The 24840-nt window shown below is 38.9% G+C and overlaps 2 protein-coding genes across 2 annotated transcripts; one reads left to right on the top strand and one right to left on the bottom strand.

Moving 5' to 3' along the window:
* The first annotated feature begins 15013 nt into the window (after positions 1-15013).
* LOC128506256 (uncharacterized) lies at positions 15014-16637 on the top strand. Its single transcript, XM_053476617.1, has 4 exons — positions 15014-15364; positions 15452-15619; positions 15731-15826; positions 16012-16637. Exons 1-4 carry the CDS (start codon positions 15032-15034, stop codon positions 16318-16320), a joined length of 906 nt encoding a protein of 301 aa, XP_053332592.1. The 5' UTR covers positions 15014-15031; the 3' UTR covers positions 16321-16637.
* Positions 16638-18508: 1871 nt separating this feature from the next.
* Positions 18509-24605, bottom strand: LOC128506366 (macrophage mannose receptor 1-like). The gene is made up of 4 exons (XM_053476787.1): positions 24218-24605; positions 19586-19969; positions 19069-19404; positions 18509-18876 (listed from the first exon to the last, which is right to left on the bottom strand). The coding sequence occupies exons 1-4, from the start codon at positions 24603-24605 to the stop codon at positions 18509-18511; spliced, it is 1476 nt and encodes a 491-aa protein (XP_053332762.1).
* Between the last annotated feature and the right edge of the window lie 235 nt (positions 24606-24840).

The raw sequence follows: 24840 nt of genomic DNA, 5'->3' as shown, positions 1-24840 counted from the left end.
ACCAAAATAACAATATGTCCCCGTAACATAACTAATATAACATTTGTGTATAACCAATAAACACGACACACACCTGTATAAAAATCAAAGTTTGCACTTAACACATAATACTATTGAATATAGTTTAATTACACTTAACATAAACTCACAAACCAACGATTCTCCCGAAAGACAAGAACTGTAGTGGATGGCTGAAGATGGAAGGAACCACAATAACAGGCTGCTCTCTTCCATGCAATAGACTAAAGCTGGTCCTATATTGATGACATCATCAGCAAGTTACAACTCCTAAAGGAGCCAGCACCTTTTTCTCTAATATTACATATGACAACACACTTCCTGTCTGGTATCACAAGATAGCAAACCTGCTGATGAACTAAGAAAAAAATAGACCAGTCCCCGGTTTACTCTGAAGGAATGATCATTATCACTTCAGTTATGGGTCTGATGAACAATTTTGCCTCTTCTTTATCCATAACCTTGATCTCCACCTTTCGTACCCTTCCATCTTCCTAGGTTGCAACGTGGAGAGATATTGTTTTCACCACCTGTCCCCCAAATTTTGAACCTGTTTTCACTGCTTTTTGTAAAGATCGGCATGATCAAATTCTCCAGGTGGACAAGGACAAGGACCGTATTTATAAGTGAGTAATGTTGAGGGGGTGGGTATGAGAGGGTCCTCGGTCCCAACGGTACCAACGGTCTGGAATTTATTATCGCTGTCGCCTCTGCCATAAATGTTCCGAGAACCTCATGTGTGATTCTAGATGGTCCCAGCTGCAGCATCATTGAGTCCAAAATCTTGCGAGTTATCCCAATCATCTGCTCCCATACTCCAAGTCCTCCTCTAGTATGGTGGGCAGAAATGGTTCAAGGACCAAATACATCGGTAGGTAAACGGGGGTTTGGTGTTGTCTATTGGCAGATCGGCCATCTTCTGTGGTTTACTTTGTCAACGCAGTTTCCGGCAAATCACACAACCAAAGATAAGGGGACATATCCATCTTTTGGCTCCCACAATCCAACAGCCTGCCAAATCCAGTGTTCGCTTAATGTGTATTAGACAAGCGATAAGCCAAAGGTGCTTCCTCCAATTCGAGAAACTGTAGAAGCGTTCTGAGCCTAGCTGCCTGTCCTTCATTAAGGTGACAAATGTTGACACTTCAGGACGGACTTCGACAACTGTCATAGTATCAACAAGATTAAATAGGCATGAGGAGAGGTATGTTTGATTGAGACATAACAAGAATGGAGGACTAGTAAGCCATGTTGTGTCTTTCAGATAGGCTGCAGGTACAGATCTTGTTGCATGGTCTGCTGGATTCTGCTCAATTGCCACATGATGCCATTGCTAATTCTTAGTACTCGGTTATTAACAAAAACATGGAACCTACGCTGCTCATTATGAATATACCCAAGTACCACTTTGCTGTCTGAAAAGAAGTTCACACTGTCAAACTCAGTACCAATTTCAGACATTATAAGGTCAGCCATCTGCACAGCCAACACTGCACTGCAGAGCTCAAGTCATGGGATGGTCAGCTCTGGCTGTGGAGCTAGCGTGGCTTTCCCCAAGATGAAGCTTATCTTTCAGTTCCCATCAGGATTTGAACTTCTGATATAAGCCACTGCAGCTATAGCCAAGACTGAAGCATCTGAAAAGATGAGAAACTTCAGAAGAAAAATCTTTTGTATAATGTCTTGGGATCTGGAGATGATGAAGCTCTTGAAGAGAGTCCTTCCATTGCTGCCAAGGTCCCACCTTCTCTGGAGGCAAAGGTGCATCCCAGTCACATGACTCAGTCGTGAGTTCTCTTATCAAAGCTTTGCCACGGGTGACAACTGGAGCTGCGAAACCAGAAGGTTTGTATAAGCTGTTTAAAGGTGAGAGGACTCCATGACGTGTGAATGGCTTTATGTCACATGACAACTGAAACATGAACGTGTCAGTGAGAAGATTCCAACTTACTCCAAGGGTACGTTGTACAGGCACAGCAACCTTGCCTAGGTCCATGTCTCTTAGCTCACTAGCTTGGTGATCCAAAGAAAATGGGTCCATAACCTCCTTACTGTTGGAGGCGATTTTGTGAAGCTTTAGGTTGGAATGTGCCAAGGCTGCTTGTGTCCTCTTGAGGAGATCAATTGCAGCTGCTGCAGATGGTAGTGATCTTAAACCATCATCCACGTAGAAATCCCTTTCTATGAACCCTTCAACATCTGCTCCAAACTCTGTCTTAGCCTCTCTTGCTGCATGTCTAAGCCCATAAATCGCAACAGCAGGAGAAGGACTGTTCCCGAAGATATTTACCTTTACCCTGTACTCGATAAAACTCTTTTCTGGATCGTTATCTTCAAACCAGAAGGACCTGAGAAGGTCCCTGTCCTCTGGCTTGATGAGTAAGCAATGGAACAATTTCTGAATATCTGAAGTAAATGCTACTGCTTCCTTTCTAAAGAACAAATGCACCCCAAAAAGTCTGTTGTTGAGATCCAGGCCCTTTAAAAGTACATTGTTCAGTGAAACCCCATTAAATTGACAGCTTGAATAGAAAAAAAACACCCGGATCTGTTCTTGCTTTTTTAGGGGGGGTTAACTCCAAAAAGCGGCAAGTACCAACGATCACCCTGCTGCTTAACACTAGAAGCGCCGAGTACCGGTCATTTGAACGCAATGGGGAAAAAAAATAAATACTTCACACTCAATTAAATTCCAGAACCCTCCTTTCATGACTTTTCCTAAATCTGTGAGCTTAATCACTTCAGTTAAAGCCAGTATAAAGCGATTTCACTCTTATTTACATGAAATTGCTGACAGCTGCGTGCCAGTCATGCTGTTTCCTGCCTTTTTCAACCTGGGATTCTCATTTCCCTCAGCAGATGGCGCAAGGGATCGCACATACTAGCTATGCGTCATTCAGTGTGTATATGTAACTATCTCAAGTTTTATTCCATATATGCAGTTTATATATAATATAAACACACACACACACACACACACACACAGATCTGGCCATTAAGAATGCACGTTTCGAGAAAAGGGATCCCGCGACTTGCCGGAGTTTCTCCATTCAGTATTATTATTATTAATAGTAGTAGTGCTCCGAATTTATTATTATTGTTATTTACCTTAATGTAACACATCCACACGTGTGTACAAAAAGACAAAGTAAAACAAATAATACAAAAAATTATGATATGTTAGCCTAAAACAATATTGTTTTATTGTGTTTATGCGCTTTAAATATACAGTACACTAAACAATAAACAAAACAAAAATAAAATAAACATTATTAATTCCAGAGGGAAATTGCTTAAAGTTCTTTGAATTTTTAAATCTTGAATCTTGAAACACTGCGTGTGGCTTTTTCATCAAATGGCTAATAAAAGCGTGCTCAGATATGAGCAGATGTATCGATAAAACTACAAACATAAAATGCAACAAACACAAAAAATATATGCTACTCGCTGAATACATGGTTAGTGATTGTTGCAGACATTCACACTATTTTTAAAGCTATAAACGAAACAACTGTAGGCATTTGCAGTTCCTACAGATATTAGTAGCAACAGAAATGGAGGCAAAGACATTTTATTCCACAAAGAATGTTGCCGTTTGTGCGGGCAAAAAACAAATGGTTAGAAAGTCTTTCAATAATATATAGTAGTTATTCAGTTACTGATTTTTTTCACTGACTTTATTCAACATTCTGATTTTGTTTTACTTGTATTCTAACTCTTTACTGTCTGTACAGCGTTCTGGAAAAAAGAATAAGTTGCCTCAAAGCACAAAAAAAAAATGTGAACACCCGGCTTGTAAAAAAGTAAACGGTATGTATTTTTCTTGCAACAACATTAAACAATCTGTACATGTCAGTGGTGTGCTAAAGGTATTAAATGTGTCAGAAAACTAACCTGAGTTGACCAGAGGATGTAGCTTTAGCGGTTAGCCCTTTGTAGCGTGGATGGTAAACCCAAACGCGGTAGCAAGCGAATAGGCAGGATAACCACGCGATTTTGTCTAAGGACTCTCAAGAAAGGGGAGCAAGGGAAAAACACAAATTTAACCTGCGTCTTATAAACACACACTCGAATCAGAAAGATAACCCAAGAAAGTGAGTACTCACGAAATGATGGACGAACAGCCTGAACCGACATGGGCGAACTCAATGACTGATCGCTGTGCCGTGGTTTGTTTACTCTTTTTATACTTCCTGTTTAGCAACCGGACTACTTCCGGGTCCTAGTGCCGGGTGCGGTGCGAGTGTGTGTGACAGTACCCCCCTGTCCAGGACCGACGGTCCTGGGGTGGAGGATACCCGATGACGGTAGTCTCTGATGAGCTCGGGGTCGAGGATGAACCTGGCCGGAATCCAAGACCGTTCTTCAGGACCGTAGCTTTCCCAGTCTACCAGGTACTGGGTGCCTCGGCGCCTAGGTCGCGAATCGAGGATCCAACATACGGGGTAGGCAGGGGCACTGTCAATGATTTGGGGAGGAGGAGCAGGGGGGGAGGGTGTAATCATTGGAGAAGTCATAAGGGGTTTAAGCTGTGAAGTGTGGAAGACTGGGTGAATTCGGAGCGCCGCAGGCAGCTGGAGCCAGTAGGTGACAGGGTTGATGCGGAGTGTAATACAGTAAGGACTCTGTGTGGAGGTGCAAATTCTTGGTGGATAGCCATACTACGTTGTACAAACGTCCCGGTGGGTGTTGACGGTGGTGTTGGGTGGTCCAGCAAATGTTAGCTCATCGGATGGCTTGGTTGGCGTGTCTTCACAGCCGCCGACACCTGCGAATCAACTGTTGGGCCGACGGTACATCAACCTCCGGTTTTTGATGTTCGAACATCGAAGGCTGGAAACCGTGGTATACCTCAAATGGACTGAGATTGGTGGCAGATGACACATGAAGAATATGAGATAACTCAGCACATAGGAGGTAGCGAGCCCAGGAGCGCTGACGAGTGGCAACAAAACATCTTAGGTAGCGCTCCAGTTGTTGGCTGGTTCGCTCCGTCTGACCGTTAGTCTGAGTGTGATATCCGGATGACAGACTGCAGGTGGAATCGATCAAACAGCAGAAGGCCTTTCTCTGTCCGAGACGATGTCTTTTGGGAACCCATGCAGACGGACTACATGCTCTAGAATCAGCTCGGCTGTGTCTTTAGCTGACGGGAGTCCAGCGAGAGCCACCAGATGCACGGCCATGGAGAAACCGATCCACGATCGTCATGATGGTTGTCTTCTCCTCTGAGGCCGGCAGGCCCGTGATGAAATCAACGGCAATGTGCGTCCAGGGCTGGCGAGAAACCGGGAGTGGCTGGAGCTCTTCTATTGTCTCCTATACCAGACTGATTGGTGGTCATAATGTTATTTAGCCCCCGATAGTCGACACATGGACGAAGTTCACCGCGACGAGGCGGGAGATGGGTGGCACGTAATTCTTATGTTGGCTATTACAGGCTACTTTACACTGATCAACAGTTTGTGCCCTGCTGTAACCAGCAGATCAAAGGATCATTTGTTCAAGTCACAATATAATACAACATAGTTTTGCTGTGTATAATTTTTTTTTCTGTGTATAAGAATTGCATTTCAAATAATGTTTCATAGTGCACCAGATGGCCAGTCCTCTACTGCTTAAGAGTATAGTATATACTATATAAGAGTGTGGTATATAAATTAAAAAGCTATTTACACATGAGTGCTTAAATGTAAAGCAAACGCAATTATTAATTCATTTATTCAGCTGTTTAGGTTATATGAAAAATAACGTGCCTACCAGCCCACTATTATTTTCTGTTCAAATTTAAAGATGCCCGCACTTGTGTGCAAAAACATGAAGTACAACAAAGAATACAAAAGTGAATAATTTTTTATAAAATTAGCCTAATACAATATTGTTTCCAATGCCGAAGCAAACATTTGTATTACAAAGTATATATAACAAAGTATTTCGCCAGCAAAACATAAACATAAATAGAAATAAAATGTGTAATGGTACCAATTAAACCAGACTTGTTGGATTTGATACTTTGAGTGTAATTCAAAAATTTACTGAATATATTTAGATTTTGTAGAATAACGAAACCTGTTTTTTTCCTAGACTTTTTGTCCGCATCACAATGAACTGAAGCTCAGCCCGTCTACTGTACTTTCCTTGTTTTAATCTGTAATGTTTTGCATATATGCTTAAATATTCCTTTTTATTTATGGACAGGTGTATTATGTTTGATCTGCATTATTGTGAGAGGCGATGACGTTCTGGTGGAATACAGTGGTTACTCAAGGGGAATGTCTATTACTGCTGCGCACTCTGCCGCGGCCAAACGGCAACAGCCAAAATAAATCAGTTGCAATTCAAAGTAATTTGACCACCAGGTGGCGCAAAGGGACATTTTGCAAAACCGCTGCAATTCATTTTGTTTAGACAGACTGTGTTTCTATCTGTCTATTTTCATTGTTAAAGAAAACAGCACAGACAACAGCTCAAGGGCTTGTTAATTTTTTTTTTTTTAACTGTAAAAATGTCAATTTTGGAATCCGCAGAAGCTCAGTGATCCAAGCACAACGTAATAAAATCTGTGTATGGTAAAATGACTCATGGCATGAATCACGAAGCGCTTAAGTTTTAAATAATCATTCAACGCTGACCCCAAACAGCAAAAGAATATGATAATGATAATAATCAGAAGAATAATAAACATCTTAGCATCTTAGTGCTTTTTGCTGTTTATATCATTCAACGCTGACCCCAAACCGCCGCCTCTCTTTATGATAGATAGATATTGTCACTGAAACAAAGCTGTGTTTTTGTGTTCTGTAAAAGTGTGTACCAACAACGTAGCACAATGCATGTGTGTGAATGGCTAAAATGTGGTTGTGAATAAACTTTTTAGTGAATGTAAAATGTTCGCGTGAACCTGCAGCGCGAGTGCGCTCTTTCACTTTGCCGAGTTTTAATCTAAATTCAGATGAACGTGCGTGCCGATATGAGAGGTTTATAAGAGATTTCTCTTTCCCAGAAATACAACAAACACAAATTTATACTTGTTAAATAAGCGATGTCTTTGCGGCGCTGTGCGAAATACACGCTGATGTAAGCCGCTTTATTTCAGTCATAATATACTAACATATTTTTGCGATTGCTATTGTCCTTCTTTTTAATTTGCTACGTAGTCTAATCAGCTTTCTACCGCAAGTTTTCCTGAGCGCATAGGAATTTTGTTGTACGAAATAATATTTAAGCAGGGCCTCCTATTCATGCTAATCCTTCGATGTTGTTCTTTTAGTGTCACTGTGTGTGCTTTACAATGGCAGACAACATTCAAATGCAAATAATTCACTTCTCAGGTGTGAATCAGCTGTTCTCACCTATACACTCGGAAAAACTAATGCACGTCTCCCCACTTTAAAACCTGGATCTGAGGGTCTTCTGAAGAGCTGTAGTGCTTCAGGCCTCTTTTTTAAAATTGTGCACACACACACACAAAAACACAAAGAAAGCAGACCAAATGTCAGCACGTCCCTCCCTCAAACAGCGCAGCAATGAACATTTACTTACATCTAAACTGAGTTGTTTACATGAGTCACTGATCAATAGCTCATGATACATACATTTAAACAATTAATTCATACAGATGTACCTGTTTACAGGCTTGTTACTGAATGATTTCCTCCGATAAGGAGCCGTATAAGAACAGTGGAGTGGCACTACACCTACTGTAAAATTACAGTACACACATAAACATACTTATTCAATTTGAGAACAGTAATTACCCTAATCTACTGTAAGAGGAAACCGGAGAACCTGAAGGAAACCCACTAAGTACGAGAGAACTTGTAAACTCCATGCACACAGAGGTGGGAATTGAACCTGACCGGGAATCAAACCCATATCCTGGAGGTGTAAGGTGACAGTGCGATCCACTAAGCCACCTGGGTGGTAACCTGTGCACCATGATTTACTTTTAGGTTGTTACAGAAAAATACTGACATGACCAAATAAAAATTTAAGTAGCTTTGTTAAAATAGGAAATCATCCAAGAATAACATTTCTGGACTTTCCAGTGGCCTGCCTCAGGAATGGTATGTTTGGCAGGATTGAGTAGATCATGTTCCGTGATCCATGCTTGCTCATTGATATATATATAATATATATATATATATATATATATAATATATATATATATATATATATATATATATATATATATACACACTGTAAACCCTAATGCTGTAACTAATTAATTGAACTGAGTTGTATTAACTTAAATGATTACAATTCGTTTATATTAATTAACCTTTATGAGTATTTAGCACTTTTTCTTATTTATAAGTTTGTAAAAATTAAACCTTTCAAGTAAGCTGAAAAATTTTGTTGGTTTAATTCAGACAAAATTGTCTCTTTAAAGTTTTATTAACTCATAATCTTTCAGCCTTGTGATTTTGCGTATGACGTCATCCAGGTTCACGTAAACTGTCTTGCCCGCGCTTATGCCTCGTTCGTTAATTTTGAGATGGCGGATTCGCCTCGCTTCACACTACAGTAAGTAAAATATCCAAATATACGAATTCATATAATCAAAGTAACATTAAAAAAACATGTAGAGTTGGTCAGAATGCGTTTAGATGTGTTGCATTACAGACTACGCGTTTAGCCCTGTTTAAATCTTGACGCGAGGAAGCTCCTCCTCAGCCCGCGTTGTAACCTTAGCTTGTTGGTCAGTAAGATAAACTTTTAACGTTAGTTCAGAGTTGGGAGCTGTTACTGACCAGCGCAATGTTTGTGAATTCAGGCAAAATTGAAATTAAAACATTTATGCCGCACTTATATTTTTTTAAACTGCGTTATCCACAGAATGTGTTTTTAGTTTGAAATACTTCGTTTGTGCGGCTTCTTAGGTGAAAGGTGTAATATTATTTATAACGTTATATTGCAAAATTATTAATTTCAATGGCGGATCGGACTCGTTACACGCTGTTCAGTAAGTAGTTAATGTTTAATCCGAATCACATTCTCAGCAACCATTTAATATGATGTAAGTTAGTAACGTTATTCGTCATCAGACTGCGTTTAACATTAACGTTAGATATAACTTAAACGTCGCATGGCAGAAAACGCATTTAGCTCCACTTTAGGAGGTTAACGTTAAATATCATGCATTTGCAACGTGTTAATATATATGTTTCTAATAGATAACGTTAAAGGCATACATGTTCTGCAGTGTTTTGAAATCAGCAATTTATTTTTTATATATAAATTCGGCTAGAGGAAGGGTTTGAATCATGAACTAACTGTCTCAACCTGCACAGAAGCTTGCTGGCCAATAAGATAAAAAAAAAATTGTATTGTAATCGTGTCAGTGTCAGTGAGGTTCTCTGTAGAAATTAAATGTAAAATTATTTTATATATGATTTTACAGTGACGGTGCCAGGGCACTTTTTAAATTAGACTTATTATTGTATAATCTAAATAGAATATTTTGTCTGTGTATAATATTTTGTTATTTACAGCATAACTATTTTTTAACATACTGCATGCTAATACTATTTGTATCAAATCAAATATAATCCTTTGTCAGTGTATATAAATATTTTATATACTTCAGGGGGAAAAAAACTTGTTAAATACTGCATACTAATACTATCTTTATTCACATGTGTTTTTTTTTTCTATTATAGATTTCAAGTGAAATAATGGACTGGAAGTACAAATTGTGTATAAACGTCTATCGTTCCAGAGTCCACCTCCTCAGACACTACAGAGTAAAGCACAGCATCTGCTCTAAAGTAAATCCACTACCATGTGTCTATCCTGATTGTCCCTGCACATTTCCAACACACAGTACACTCAAAACTCACTTTCATAGAAACCATGTAGTAGATACTGGTACATGTCAAAGTCAGACAAACATTTCATTTAAATGCAGTCTGTGTACACTGGAACAATCCATTTCTGAAGATGCTCTGTTTAATCACCTCAGAGCCCATTTAAAAAGTCATGAGACTGTTGTTTGCCCATATAAAAGTTGCAATTACAGCACCAATGTCTATTCTTCTTTCAACGCACACAAAAGTAGGGTACACCATGGTGGTTGTCTGTCCGATTTACAAGAGGGTGTTGGCTATTCAGATACCCAGCCTCTCTTTTTTACTTCTGATACATGTGATGTTTCAGAGGAACCTGAAAGTAACACAAATGATGATAATGGAGACATAGAGGACATAGATGATGTTAATGCATTCAGAAACCAGCTGAAACATAATGTTGCCTCTTTATTTTTAACCTCCTGACTACCAGAAAAAAAAATATTTTCAAATTACTTTTATTTTTCCTTTTTTCAACTGTTTGAAAGGCAATGAGCATACTGACAAGTTTTTTTTTTTTTTTTTAAGTTTTATTTTCACAATATGTTGTGTCCACCACACTGGACAACGGAAGTTAGTGTATTCGAAAACGAACAATGAACACAACAAGAAAATTACAAAGAAAATATAAAGAATCAGTATGAACTTGGACTGGAACTAACACATCATTGTTAGTGTGGTGTTTGTATTTTGGAACTTTTATGTATTTCTTGTTTATGGCGTATGATATTTCAAGAAGCAATTCCCCTTCTTTGAAACACAGAGAAAGATCTTACACTTAGTGCACATCACGTATGTTTTGCTGTTACATCCAGATCTGCGACACCTGGATGCATGTGCTTCATCCACCATTTCTGGAAGATGGATGGCTCCATAGTGTCTCAGGGATGCATTCGGCTGAGGTTTCCACTTTTGACGTGGGGGAGTGTAGTCATCCTCACTCTCACTAGAAATTCCAGCTTGACCATGGGTAATCAGCTGCTCCCCTAGGAGCAATTTGAATTCAAGAAACTTCAGTGGTTTCTTCCCTTGAAGCTGGCAATCATTCCTGTACTGAAGCCATGCATTGGTGATTGCCAAATCAAAAAAGTGCAACATTACACGCACAGTCCACTTCCGAGTGCGAGTGGCCATCCTGTAGAAACTTAGCATTCGGTCGGCCATGTCTACTCCACCCATGTTGCTGTTGTACTCAGCCACTGCCAGTGGTCTTGACACCTGAACATACCTTTTGTCCTTCTTAGACCATCTATTGCGTGTGTCTTGAGGCTCAATGCCATAGGCAGAGGATGCCATGACCACTGGCCTATTGTCAAACCATTTGATGATAGCAAGTTCAGGAGGGCTTCGTCTGACCACCATCTCAGATGTCCCTCTTCCTTTCTTTTTGATGGCCTGGTCCCCTATAATGTTGCACTCCTTTGGAATTCTGTTCTTCATCAGAGTTCCAGTTCCTGTCAGCCCCTTCTTTACCAGGGTGTTCAAAAGGTCGACGGTCGTAAAGTACCGGTCAAAGAACAAGTGGGTTCCTCTGGGAATGGACTCAGTCAAATAAAGAACAGCTTGTGCTCCGATGCTCTGTCCTGCTGTGATTGGGAAGGTGGTCTTGCCTTGGTACACAACAAAATCTAAGACCACACCATTTGGTGTGGCCAAGACAAACACCTTCAATCCAGTTGGGTATGGTTTGCCCGGAACATACTGGCGAACTGGGCAGCGGCCAGTAAATGGAATCATTTGCTCGTCAATGGACAGTTTTTGCGCTCTTGGAAGACTCAAACATCCTTTCCTCACTTTGTTCAGAAGGGGCCTGACCTTCCACAAGAGGTCTCTTCTTTTTTCCTCATCTGAAACATCCAGGTCATTGATGATCTTAATAGATTGTCTTAGCTTGTAGAACCGATTTCTGGTCATGGATTCTGCAACTATTTGAACTCTGGTGTTTGAGGCCCAATACATCTGAATATTTGGATAACCAAGACAGGCCATGTAGATAGAACTTCCAAAAAATGTCTTCAGCTCTTCAGGGGTGGTGTTAAGTGGTGCTCCAGACACAAGGACCTCACGCTGGTTTGTGAACATAGCCATTTCTTTGTACACAGAGTTATCAATGTACTGTTCAAAATATTGCATTGGGGTCCAGTTATTGCATGTAGGGGCATCACTGCTGTGAATAATTGGAGGATCTTCCAGTTGGGGGTTGAATCTTAAACAAGCATGAAGAAAAAAAATTAGTCTCTAAAAACGTTATTAGATTTATCAGAATATATCATTTTTGTGACTAACTATAAGTAAAAAGTAAAAACCTATAGGTACTGTTAATAGTGATATATATTTAGAATACAATGACAGGGTGTACATTGTAGTCTTGGCCCAGAGAAGACGACGACCAGATGTGGATGGCTGTTCTCCCGCCGACTCTTCTGTCTCTGTTTGCCCTGTCTGAACTTCATCATCTGTGCTTACTGACTCCTCAGACTCTGCCTCAAACTCTGCATTTTCATCTTCCTCATCTGACAACTCAATATCTGAGTTTTCATTAACAATTTGCAGCAAAATTCTCTCTGCCTCTGAAAGTGACTCCCTTCCTGCTTACGATAATCAAAATTTTGGTAATAATTACAACTGTCCACTAAGGAGGACATTTTATAAATACTCACTTATCATGCAAAAAACATTCATATATTACATTAGAAAATTAATTAAAGTTTTTTTTAGAGATTCATGTAAAATAAAACAACAAAATTTTAAGATAAAATTTTATCAATAAAAAAGATTAAGCACTTACTTTTCTTTTTTCCATAAAATGTCCTGGTGGTGATAGATGCCATTTTCTTAAAGGAGGAAGAGGAAGTTCCCGAAGCCCCACCCCTATAAATCTGGTATCATTTAAAAGTCCTAAATGTCCTCTTTAAAGCACAACAGGAGTTAATTAGGTAGCATGCAGGATATGGGAAATATTAAAGTTTACAAATGTCCTCTAGAGAGGACAAATTTTAACTGCCGGTAGTCAGGAGGTTAAAGATGCAGGCGATTCTTCATATTTCTAACATGGCTACGAATGAAATCATTGAAGACCTCAGTGATATATATGTATTATCACAGCCAATGATCAGGAAAACGGTTAGTGATGTTTTGCAGAAACATGGCTACAATATCAGTGCAGTTACAATGGATGAACTGGTCAGTGCTGTCATGGATTGCAATGTTCTGTTCAGTGTGACCTCTGAAGGTGCAGAATTGTCTTCTTTTAAATGCAGAAAGACATTCATTGAGCAAAACTATCCAGTTGTAATGCCATTGCAATATGACTTGCAGCAGTCTGGAAATTTTAGTACATATGTTCCAGTCCTATCAATGATTCAATCACTGTTTCGAAATTCTGACATCCTCACCAAGATCACTGCAGAAAAGTCTGAGGTTGGTTGTTATAAATCTTACGTTGATGGAACTTATTACCGTGAAAATGAGTTGCTGTCTGTTGAAGAACTAAGACTATCGTTGCAGCTATATGTCGATGATTTAGAAATCGCCAATCCTTTAGGGAAAGCTCGCAAAATTCACAAGTTGTGTGCTGTGTATTGGACTCTAGCCAATTTACACCCTAAGTATCGCTCAGCACTACATTCCATTCAGTTAGCTGTGCTTTGTAAAGTGACAGACATCCAGACATATAGATACCCTACTATACTAGCACCACTGTTGCATGATCTCCAAACTCTTGAATCAGATGGTGTGTTTATTGACTCAGTCGGTCATAACATCAAAGGAACAGTATTTTGTGTTTCAGCAGACAATTTGGCTGCTCACGGATTAGCAGGCTTTGTTGAGTCCTTCAGAGCAGGAAATATTTGCAGATTTTGTTTGGCTACCTCTGAGGAAGTGCAGGTTAGTGCGGTCAGTGATGGGACATTTGTCCAAAGAACTAAAACCGAGCATGATCTTCATGTTCAAAGTGTAATGCACAATGACTCAGTTGACAGTCTCTATGGAGTGAAGAGAGACTGTGTTCTCCGTCAGTCACTAACACATTTCCATCCAATTACTGGTTTCCCACCAGACATACTTCACGATCTATTGGAGGGTATTGTACCAACTGAGTTATGTCTGTGCATTAAAGAGATGATTCAACTAAAACACTTTACACTAGAATGGTTGAATCAAAAGATAATGTCATTCCCTTATCAGTTCTCAGATAAGGTAGATAAACCTAAGCCCTTACCAAAAACATTCATGTCTAAAGGTACCATAGGAGGCAATGGGCATGAAAACGCCACCTTACTGAGATTGCTTCCTTTACTTATAGGAAATGCAGTTCCTAAGACAAGTGGTCCATGGGCAGTGCTAATGGAGCTAAAGGATTTGGTTGAATTGGCAATGTGTCCGTTGTTCACAGAGGAAATGTTAGATTATCTGCGATGCAAAATTGACGATCATAGACAAACACTGAAAGAAGTATTTCCTGAATGCAGACTACGACCCAAACACCATTACGTAGAGCATTATGCTGATCTTATTAAGTGCTTTGGACCCTTGGTTCATCTTTGGACGATGCGGTTTGAGGGGAAGCATCGCTTCTTTAAAAGAGTAGTGCATGATGCTCAGAATTTTAAAAACATTCTCAAGACTATGGCAGTCAGACACCAATACATGATAAAAGACCAACTTCAGCTGGACCTTGAGTTCAGTTTACAATATGAGGACCCTGATTTTAATAATCAGCTGACTTCCTTGGATGATATAAATGAGTTGCCTCAAAAGGCAGTGGTCCATATCCTGCCAGTGGAATCAGAGGGCTCCACTACATCTACTGAAATTCTATCAGATGTGTCAAATTCTGAACGTTCTAAGATGTGGCCCCGTGGTGATTTTCCAATTCCACAGTTTTCCTATGATGTTAAGCTAAGACTTAGACAAGGAAATGATGAATTTGAGAAGAGCGGAAAGGGTGTAAAGTTGACAAGAGACCAAAAGCATGACATTTTGGAGAAACTTGGCTCAACTATGTATGATTTTAAGGCATACCCAGATGACAAATAGATAACAAAAAAGTAGCAGAGGCCCTGGTCACAAAGCATCCTTGTTTGAAAGAGCAAGGCTCTGACACTGGTTGGAATGGGTGGAAACCCAGTTTAAAGTTCAAGATGGGCAACTTGAGAAACAAAATGAGGAAAATTGGATGTCTTGAGGTAGCTGTTAATGCTGGGAAAAGAAGCCAAGGCCATCCTGAGAATGAACCATCACATTCTAAAATCAAGAAACCAAGACGTTCTGAGGTTAATTATTTGCCAAACTTTCCTCAAGGTGAGGATGAGACATCTCTTGAAACAGTTAGACAGGAAATTGCTGTTGAAGTCCAGAAGACAGAAAAAAATACTAGTCTCATCCACAAGAACATGGAGAAAACGTTTGCTCTGCGACGACAGAACATTGTTAGCGGAAGCCCATCTGTGAATGAGTTTCTGAATCTCTGGCCTGCACTGCGTATGACATCTGAGGTAAAAAAAAAAAAAAATGTTTTCTAGTGATTATTATATATTTTCTGATGTGGGTTGTTTTATAAAATTTTCTTTTGTGTGATTTAGCTGTTTGCAGAGTACCAACGTGTTACAAATGAGAATTTGCCCAACAAATTCTATGCACAACTGGACTACCTCCTACCTCGGTTGATGACCATTTTAAGGCAAAAAGCATCCAAGACGGGCAAGACAGCAGATACCCTGGCTAATCTTTTGAAAGTTCATGATGAGCAGGTATGGTTGGCATCATATGTTAAAGTATTCTTTAAAATATAATTAGATTTTTCTTTATTTCAGATATTTAGATGTTGTCATTTTTTTTCTTCTTGTTTTTCATCTTTGCAGGAACTGCATGATGTAAATTCACGACGGACTACTGTTATCAGAGGTCTTCCGGTTTTGCTGCGTGACAAAGACTTAGGATTTTTTAGGACCACCCTGGTAAGCCTTCATTCATTGTTTTCAAATTTATGCATGTTCTATTGCAAAGATGAATTTTGAGGGGTAACCTTTACTTACTAACATATTTGTAATTACCACTAGTTGATTAATCATGTAATATTGGCTCAGTCATATTGGTAATGTCCTAACATGAATATAACATGTCCCTGAATTATATTTTTTAGGTTGATAACCCTGAGGTATTGACTGAGGATGCACCAGTGGCCCTTCTTACAGTTGTTCATGAAAATGCTGCTGCTCCAATCCAGTACGATCCAGTGAGAGTCTCAGTTCTTCTGGAGAATGAAGTGGTCACCACCCATAGCCAACTTCCAGAGGCCTTTCTTGTTTTGTTTGGATTCATGTATGCTCTTCACTTAAAATATCCTAAAGGACTTGCCAAAACTTTTGAATTTGTGCAAAAAGTTTTACTTGGCATGGATGATGGAAAACTGTCTCCTAGCGTGCAAACATTAAAGAATGACTTGATGTAGAGCTTTTTTTTTTTTTTTTTAATGAATGCCGGCATTGGGGCAGTAACTTAAAAACATGTCAGTACCTTTAATCAGTAAACTATCCACACTGAATTCATATATATTACGATTTGATAGTTACTGTCCCAGACTGATTTTTTTTCCCCCTCTAAGTGTAGTTTAAACTGTACAGGAGTCACTTACAAGAATGTATTTTTTTTTTTGTTGTTTTGTCTTTTTATGAATGCCTCAAGACAAAGTTTTATTTATCTTAATGTGTTTTTATTTATTAGGATATTTAATTTTGTCAAATTAAGTTTATTTTTCCTGAAGCTCTTGTAAATGTAAAATTCTGTTAAAAAATATTTTACAAAATAATTCTTCAAAAAAATTTTTGTTTTGTTATAAGTCATGCTGAGTTTTGTGCATTACTTGTTCCTGAATGTTTTTTTTTTTTTTTTCCTAAGCCTTTTCACCCTTTTAAAGGGTTACTTTACAGGTGCCATGTTAATTTGTTATATCAAATAGAACAGGTAAGACGGTATTGTTATTCTTTTTTTGTATTAGCATTCTGGGCATACTTTATTCATTTTAAAATAGTGTTTATTGCAAATCTGTTACTGTCAAACTGTTTTAAAGGATTTAAGAAATTTGTATGTATGCATGTTTACTGTAAACATCCATGTTTGTATTACCTTTTGGACAGTTTTTGTTAAAAAATAAATGTCAAAAATGGTATTGTGTGTTTGCTTGAAATTGCAGATGCATTTTCATATATTTGTAGTGTTAACAGATTTAGAATTTGGTTAATTTCATTAATGAAACTCAAAATGGAAAAAAATGCTATCATAACGTATAAGCTGGGTGACTTAGTATTAAAAGTTAGGAGAAATTAAAAAAATTAAGTTCATTGCTATCATAATGTATAAGCAGGGTAACTTGGGTATTTTAAGTTAGAAGAAATTATTTTGCATGAGTACAACAAACTCAAAACTAGATGTTTCTGCTTACTTAAAATTGGAAATTTTATAACTTAAAAAATTTGACGTAACTGATTACGTCAAATTTTTTAAGTTTTGTCAACTTATTCAGGATTACAGTGTATATATATATACATATATAGTTAGTGAAATGAGTTAGGCAGAGAAAAGTTTGTGTGAACCCTTCACTTGTGTACATTATTGTTCAAAACAACATCAAACAAATAAAAAAAGACAAAGCAAAAATGGTTTAAAGAATAATTTTATTTGGAAACTAGTTCCAGTAATCATTACAATACATAAGATAATGTTTTACTTGTCAAACAGATTGACGTGACAGATATAAAGATACCATAATCCCTAAGAAAATACAATTTTAAAATTATTCACAAATCTACTCATCAGGTACACATGATTTGCCATAACTTGTCTTTAGCCTTCAAACTGTTAAAAATATGAAGAATATTATGTAAGATGTTTATGACATTCAATTCAATTCAATTCAATTTTATTTGTATAGCGCTTTTAGCAATTTTCATTGCCGCAAAGCAGCTTTACATAGTCAAAAGAATTATTTAGGTTTGTATGGAATGTGAATTTGTATGAATCAAAATGGTCAGTTTGTCCCTGGTGAGCAAGCCGAGGGCGACAGTGGCAAGGAAAAACTCCCTGAGATGGTAAGAGGAAGAAACCTTGAGAGGAACCAGACTCAACAGGGAACCCATCCTCATTTGGGTGAAACAAAAAGCAGTAAATGATCTGCATTTATACAGTGTGTAGGGTGGGAGGCAGTTCAGCTATAATAGCTGTTGTTAATTGATGTTAATATGGAGTCCAGGTAGTTATTGAAGACCCAGGTAGACTTGTAAGAAGTTCCAGTCATGAACTATCGAACTGTCAAGTCCCCAGAGAAACAGTTGCCAACACCAGTCAAGGCCAGAACCATTTTCTAGGTAGAGAGAATCATTCCCAGACACCAGACGCATCCCAGAGAGACACACGGGGCATCCATGTGACGAGATCTTCAGCCAGAAGCGGGGCACCAGGATGGGTCAGACAGGTCCGGAGGGCAGGGGGAGTCTGGATCACTGGCAGCTCAGGAACGACATGTGTAGCTCGACAGAGAGAGAGAGAAAGAGTGAAAGGGGGGGACAGGAGGAGAGAGGAAAAAGAAAGAGGGGGGGAAAGAGAAGAAGAGGAGAGACATCACAAACCCAAACACACACTGACTAACCGTCATAGTTAAAGCAGATGAAGTTGAGTTTGTTGCTCTGAGGCAGGCTGATCCACTGCTGCCCACCTCTAGACTGAACTGCTCCGGTTCTCCCCTCATTTGTACAGTCTTCAAACCCTGCTCCGTTCCCCGGGGCCCAGTCCTGGTAACAGATCATTGATCCAAAAACCCAGAACCAGATACTCTGGATGCAGTCATAACGCAGGCCGAGCCACACGTGTTCAGTGGAGGCGTCTTGAGCCACTTCCTTCACCCAGAGCTGCATCTCCTGATTGAGCACTGAGACCAGGTCATAATGATTGTTCCTGCAGTATCTCAGAGCTTCTTTCCAGGTCAGATTCTGCTTGATCAATACAAGTTTATCTGGAAATAAAAGCACATTTAAGGTCTTTTTCTCCACAGTATATAAGATCTACAATGAAAGTTTGCAGTCACTGTTATATATCAGAAAGATTTATTTAAAAAATACAAAACATAAGAACACAAATAAAATGTCAACCAATCATATAAACTAAGTAATAAATATACATGCCGGATAAGTGTAGTGTAACTCACTCTCATGGCAGATGAACGGGAGGTTTTCTGTACAGTCCACGTCACTCCAGTAGAGTTGATCAGACACGTTGACTGCAGTACATTTCAAATCTTTACTGGGTTTGTTAGAGCTCCAGTATCTGAATGAGGAATTACTCTGATCTGACCACTTCCAGGAGTCTTTAAACAGACCAATCCAAACATAATCATTAGGGGAATTCTCTCTCACATTCTTGATGTTCTCGTTCTCAGTTTGGTTCCTCACACTGACCAGGTCGATGTAGTTCTTTCTGCAGTAGGTTTGAGCATCAAGCCAGGTCTTCATCTGATTAATCAATGTGTATCTACTATTGGTTGCTTTATTTTATAAGAAAAAAAAAATATCTAAATTAGATGTCGGCCATTTTCCAAACAAAAGCTTGATAAAAAAGATCAAAGACCACAAATAATACACAAAACTCACCCAACTACTTTTTCTGAATCTAAAGCTTTTTAATTTTTTTTGCCTTTTGTTTAACATCATCTTGCAAGTTCTTACCTTCATAACACACAAAATTTTGTAATTTGTCACACTTGTCATCATGCCATGACCCATCCTTCGACATCTCAACACAGTACTCTTCGCCCCCTTGGTTGTCTGGTTGACCACTACCCCAGTTTCTGTAAGTGTCTCCATCTCTGTAGAAAGTTTGGTCTGCCAGAGACCACTGCCATCTCCCAGTGTCTCTTATCTGTAGACCGATCCAAGCTTGGTTTGCAGTTTCCATCTTCAGTGTGTTATTCAGCTTTATCATCTCTTCCATGTTGTTGATGGAGGCGAGATCAGTGTATTTCTGTCTGCAGTAAGTCTGAGCTTCACTCCAGGTTTTATTCTCATTCACAAAGTGATAGCGATGAGGAATATATGTCTCTGTACCACAGACTAATGTGACAAGCAGTACAAAGAGACTTAATAAAACATTACATTGAAGCAGAACAGAAGACTCAGTATAATTACATGCAAAACTCAAATAAGACATCTTGGTTTAACAGCTTAATACACAAGTATCTGATCATCATTAGGATTCATCCATAGACACACAAGACACACTTAAGACTTATTGTGGCTACACACTGACCTGAGTAAAGCAAGATTATAAGAATTCCTTTCTGATCCATTTCTGTGGAGGAAAAATGTATAAAACTTATTATTAATATTATAACCCTTTTATACATATGAAAACAAATGAAAGGATATTTTCATTAGCCTAATTATTTTGCATGACACAGTGATCTACCCAGGCATCAATTTTTCTAGGACTGTTTTACAAGGGCTTTCTAGTGAATGAAGGCGTAAAACTTAAAAAAAAAAAAAAAAAACATACGGTACTACAAATTTAGTATGGTCACAAGAATCTCAGCTGCCTAGTCCTGAAAAATCAGTAGATAATTTGGTAACAATTTGCAGAAGAGACCCATCAGTCTGTGGAAACTGTACACACATTTATTCACCAACACTACTTGCACATTACAGGAACTCAGGTGGGAGTTATTGTCACTTCCCCGTACATTACTGATCTCTCTCCAAGCCACTTTCACATGTGGCGTCCAATCACTGATGAAACGCTGGAATAAATGCATTATTGTAGCAGAGGATTATATGGAGAAATAAAGGGGTCTTTTCTTTCAGAACTGTTATTCTGTTATTCTGCACATTAACTTAACTCCGTGAAGATTAGTTGGGGTCAGTTGAAAGACTAATTAAGAAGAAGTAGACTTCACAATAATGTATTTTCTTTCAATCAAATGTAAGACAAATTAAATTAATTATTTAGCTATGACAAAAAGAAATGGCTAAACCACTTCCCCAGCAGACTTTTATTTATTTAAAAATATGTTATATCAAGTATATTTATTTGTTATGAAATTAGGAAAAATAACTCACACTTTTGCATTTCATTCCTAACCGTGATCATTTATAGCTTTATGTACTTTTATAAAATTTCATCCCAGACATACAGAACCAAAATCCAGTCAGGTGTAATAACAGGTTAATTCAATATATTTTTGATATATTGATTTTTGAAATATAAATCTTACCTAAACGTTTGTTGCATTCTGTGGTTTGTCTCCCAATGTAATTCTGTTTGCTCCTTCTTCTCGTATGTACCTTTATTTCACCATCTTTTTCGTTTATCTCTGGCCTGATGGCTCCGCCCAGCTGTTCGTTCCTGCAAACTTGAAAAGTAATTTATAGTTCATAGGTCGGTTCAGTGTTCACAGAGTCAAGTATTTTAGTAGGTTGGAATTTTCATTAAACAAGAGATGCTTTACATGAGGCAACAGGCTAAGATGTGTATCTGCATGCTGTATCAGGATATTGTTTAGCCGGGGTTAAGTTTGTATATCTATACATTCATCTTCAGGAAGCATCCTGACTGTTTTTCTGTTTTTTCCTCATGCATTATTTTGAATATGTAAAGCTGTGTTTAGGTTAAGTAAGGCTCTAAATAAATAAAATACATTAGCATTAGGATTTAGCATGAATACCAAAGCTTAGTATCCCCACAATAGGGGTTTTTACACTTTCTGGTGTTAACCAAACCAAGATGTGCGACTGAAATCTGTGTGTAATGTGTTTGATCCTTCATTTTGAGTCATATGACTGAATTAACTTCCTGTTTTCATGATGGTGAGAAAAAAGTTGCATACCATCATACACTCTCTCAAGATACATATTGTATTTTTTACATTCACTCACACATGCACGCAAGTAGGCGCATACACACATCCATTATCTTATAAGTAATGTTTACAGTATTACTGTTTTGCCACCCCAATGCATACGTTGACAGACAGATAACTTCTCTACCAATCACCATGCTGAAGCAGATATTCTGTTCACTCCGTTTAATGGATGACTGGAAGTAGGGTAAAACTAAAAAGGACAAATTAAATCTAAGTACATCAAAAAAAGTAATATTTCACATACTGTATAATTACTGGTGTACCATAAGCATATATGCAATAACACTGCATATAAGTCTGCACTCATGCATATGTAATAAGCACTGTAACTGTAAATAAAGTATCTGAAATCTTTCACATTCCAAACTGTATACTAAATAAATAGCAACATACTGCACCAAAATAACAATATGTACCCGTAACATAAGTAATATAACATTTGTGTATAACCAATAAACACATAGTGACACCTGTATAAGAATCAAAGTTTGCAATTAACACATAATACTATCTAATATAGTTTAATTACACTTAACATAAACTCACAAACCAACGATACTCCCGAAAGACAAGAACCGTAGCAGATGGCTTAAGGCTGCTCTCTTCCATGCAATAGACTAAAGCTGGTCCTATGTTGATGACATCATCAGCAAGTTACAACTCTTAAAGAAGCCAGCACCTTTTTCTCTAATATTACATATGACAACACACTCCCCGTCTGGTATCACAAGATAGCAAACCTTCTGCTGATAAACTATGAAAAAAATAGACCAGTCTCTGGTTTACTCTGAAGGAATGATCATTATCACTTCAGTTATGGGTCTGATGAACAATTTTGCTTCTTCTTTATCCATACCCTTGATCTCCACCTTTCATACCCTTCCATCTTTACTTGGGAACACTCCGGAGATGCACCCCAAAGGCCACTGGTTACGTTTGGACTGATGGTATTTCATAAGAACTACACTGCCCTTTGTGATGTCCTGCCTTTCCATTTGCCACTTCTTCCTAGGTTGCAACGTGGAGAGATATTGTTTTCACCACCTTTCCCAGAAGGTGAACACCAAATCTTGAACCTGTTTCCTCTGCTTTTTTAAAAGATCGGCATGATCAAATTCTCCAGGTGGACAAGGACAAGGACCGTATTTATAAGTGAGTAATGTTGAGGGGGTGAGTATGAGAGGGTCCTCGGTACCAACAGTACCAACGGTCTGGAATTTATTATCACTGTCCTCATGTGTAATTCTACATGGGCCCAGCTGCAGCATCATTGAGTCCAAAATCTTGCAAGTTATCCCAATCGTCCGCTCCCATACGCCAAGTCCTTCTCTAGTATGGTGGGCAGAAATGGTTCATGGACCAAATACATCGATAGGTAAACGGGGGTTTGGTGTTGTCTATTGGCAGATCGGCCATCTTCTGTGGTTTACTTTGTCAACGCAGTTTCCGGCAAATCACACATCCAAAGATTAGGGAACATATCCATCTTTCGGCTCCCACAATTCAAAAGCCTGCCAAATCCAGTGTTCGGAGCTTCCTCCAATTCAAGAAACTCTGGAAGCGTTCTAAGCCTAGCTGCCTGTCCTTCGTTAAGGTGACAAATGTTGACACTTCAGGACGGACTTCAACAACTGTCATAGTATCAACAAGATCAAATAGGCCTGAGGAGAGGTATGTTTGATTGGGACATAACAAGAATGGAGGACTAGTAAGCCATGTTGTGTCTTTCAGATAGGCTGCAGGTACAGATCTTGTTGCATGGTCTGCTGGATTCTGCTCAATTGCCACATGATGCCATTGCTAATTCTTAGTACTCGGTTATTAACAAAAACATGGAACCTACGCTGCTCATTATGAATGTACCCAAGTACCACTTTGCTGTCTGAAAAGAAGTTCACACTGTCAAACTCAGTATTCATTTCAGACATTATAAGGTCAGCCATCTGCACAGCCAACACTGCACTGCAGAGCTCAAGTCATGGGATGGTCAGCTCTGGCTGTGGAGCTAGCTTGGCTTTCCCCAAGATGAAGCTTATCTTTCAGCTCCCATCAGGATTTGAACTTCTGATATAAGCCACTGCAGCTATAGCCAAGACTAAAGCATCTGAAAAGATGCAAAGCTATCTCTAAGAAACTTCAGAAGAAAAATCTTTTGTATAATGTCTTGGGATCTGGAGATGATGAAGCTCTTGAAGAAAGTCCTTCCATTGCTGCCAAGGTCCCAGCTTCTCTGGAGGCAAAGGCACATCCCAGTCACATGACTCAGTCGTGAGTTCTCTTATCAAAGCTTTGCCACGGGTGACAACTGGAGCTGCGAAACCAGAAGGTTTGTATAAGTTGTTTAAAGGTAAGAGGACTCCACGACATGTGAATGGCTTTATGTCACATGACAACTGAAACGTGAACGTGTCAGTAAGAATATTCCAACTTACTCCAAGGGTACGTTGTACGGGCACAGCATCCTTGCCTAGGTCAATGTCTCTTAGCTCACTAGCTTGGTGATCCAAAGAAAATGCGTCCATAACCTCTTTACTGTTGGAGGCGATTTTGTGAAGCTTTAGGTTGGAATGTGCCAAGGCTGCTTGTGTCCTCTTGAGAAGATCAATTGCAGCTGCTGCAGATGGTAGTGATCTTAAACCATCATCCACGTAGAAATCCCTTTCTATGAACCTTTCAACATCTGCTCCAAACTCTGTCTCAGCCTCTCTTGCTGCATGTCTAAGCCCATAAATTGCAACAGAAGGAGAAGGACTGTTCCCGAAGATATTAACCTTCACCCTGTACTCGATAAAACTCTTTTCTGGGTCGTTATCTCCAAACCAGAAGGACATGAGAAGGTTCCTGTCCTCTGGCTTGACGAGTAAGCAATGGAACAATTGCTGAATATCTGAAGTAAATGCTACCGCTTCCTTTCTAAAGAACAAGAGCACCCCAAAAAGTCTGTTGTTGAGATCCAGGCCCTTTAAAAGTACATCGTTCAGTGAAACCCCATTAAATTGACAGCTTGAATAGAAAAAAAAACACCCGGATCTGTTCTGGCTTTTTCGGGGGGTTAACCCCAAAAAG

This window comes from Clarias gariepinus, chromosome 18 (assembly GCF_024256425.1).
Source record: "Clarias gariepinus isolate MV-2021 ecotype Netherlands chromosome 18, CGAR_prim_01v2, whole genome shotgun sequence".
Classification (NCBI taxonomy): Eukaryota; Metazoa; Chordata; class Actinopteri; order Siluriformes; family Clariidae; genus Clarias; species Clarias gariepinus.
This window is presented reverse-complemented; position numbering and strand designations above follow the sequence as displayed.

Excerpts from the sequence above, each read along its gene's own strand:
- LOC128506256 (XM_053476617.1), top strand. The coding sequence starts at position 15,032 with ATGAGGAAAATTGGATGTCTTGAGGTAGCTGTTAATGCTGGGAAAAGA. Across the intron at positions 15,620-15,730 it reads TGAAAGTTCATGATGAGCAG|GAACTGCATGATGTAAATTC; the intron begins GTATGGTTGGCA and ends TCATCTTTGCAG. Across the intron at positions 15,827-16,011 it reads GATTTTTTAGGACCACCCTG|GTTGATAACCCTGAGGTATT; the intron begins GTAAGCCTTCAT and ends TATATTTTTTAG.
- LOC128506366 (XM_053476787.1), bottom strand. The coding sequence starts at position 24,605 with ATGTCCTTCTGGTTTGGAGATAACGACCCAGAAAAGAGTTTTATCGAG. Across the intron at positions 19,405-19,585 it reads AAATTTTGTGTGTTATGAAG|CAACCAATAGTAGATACACA; the intron begins GTAAGAACTTGC and ends TATAAAATAAAG. Across the intron at positions 18,877-19,068 it reads CCCGTTCATCTGCCATGAGA|ATAAACTTGTATTGATCAAG; the intron begins GTGAGTTACACT and ends TTTTATTTCCAG.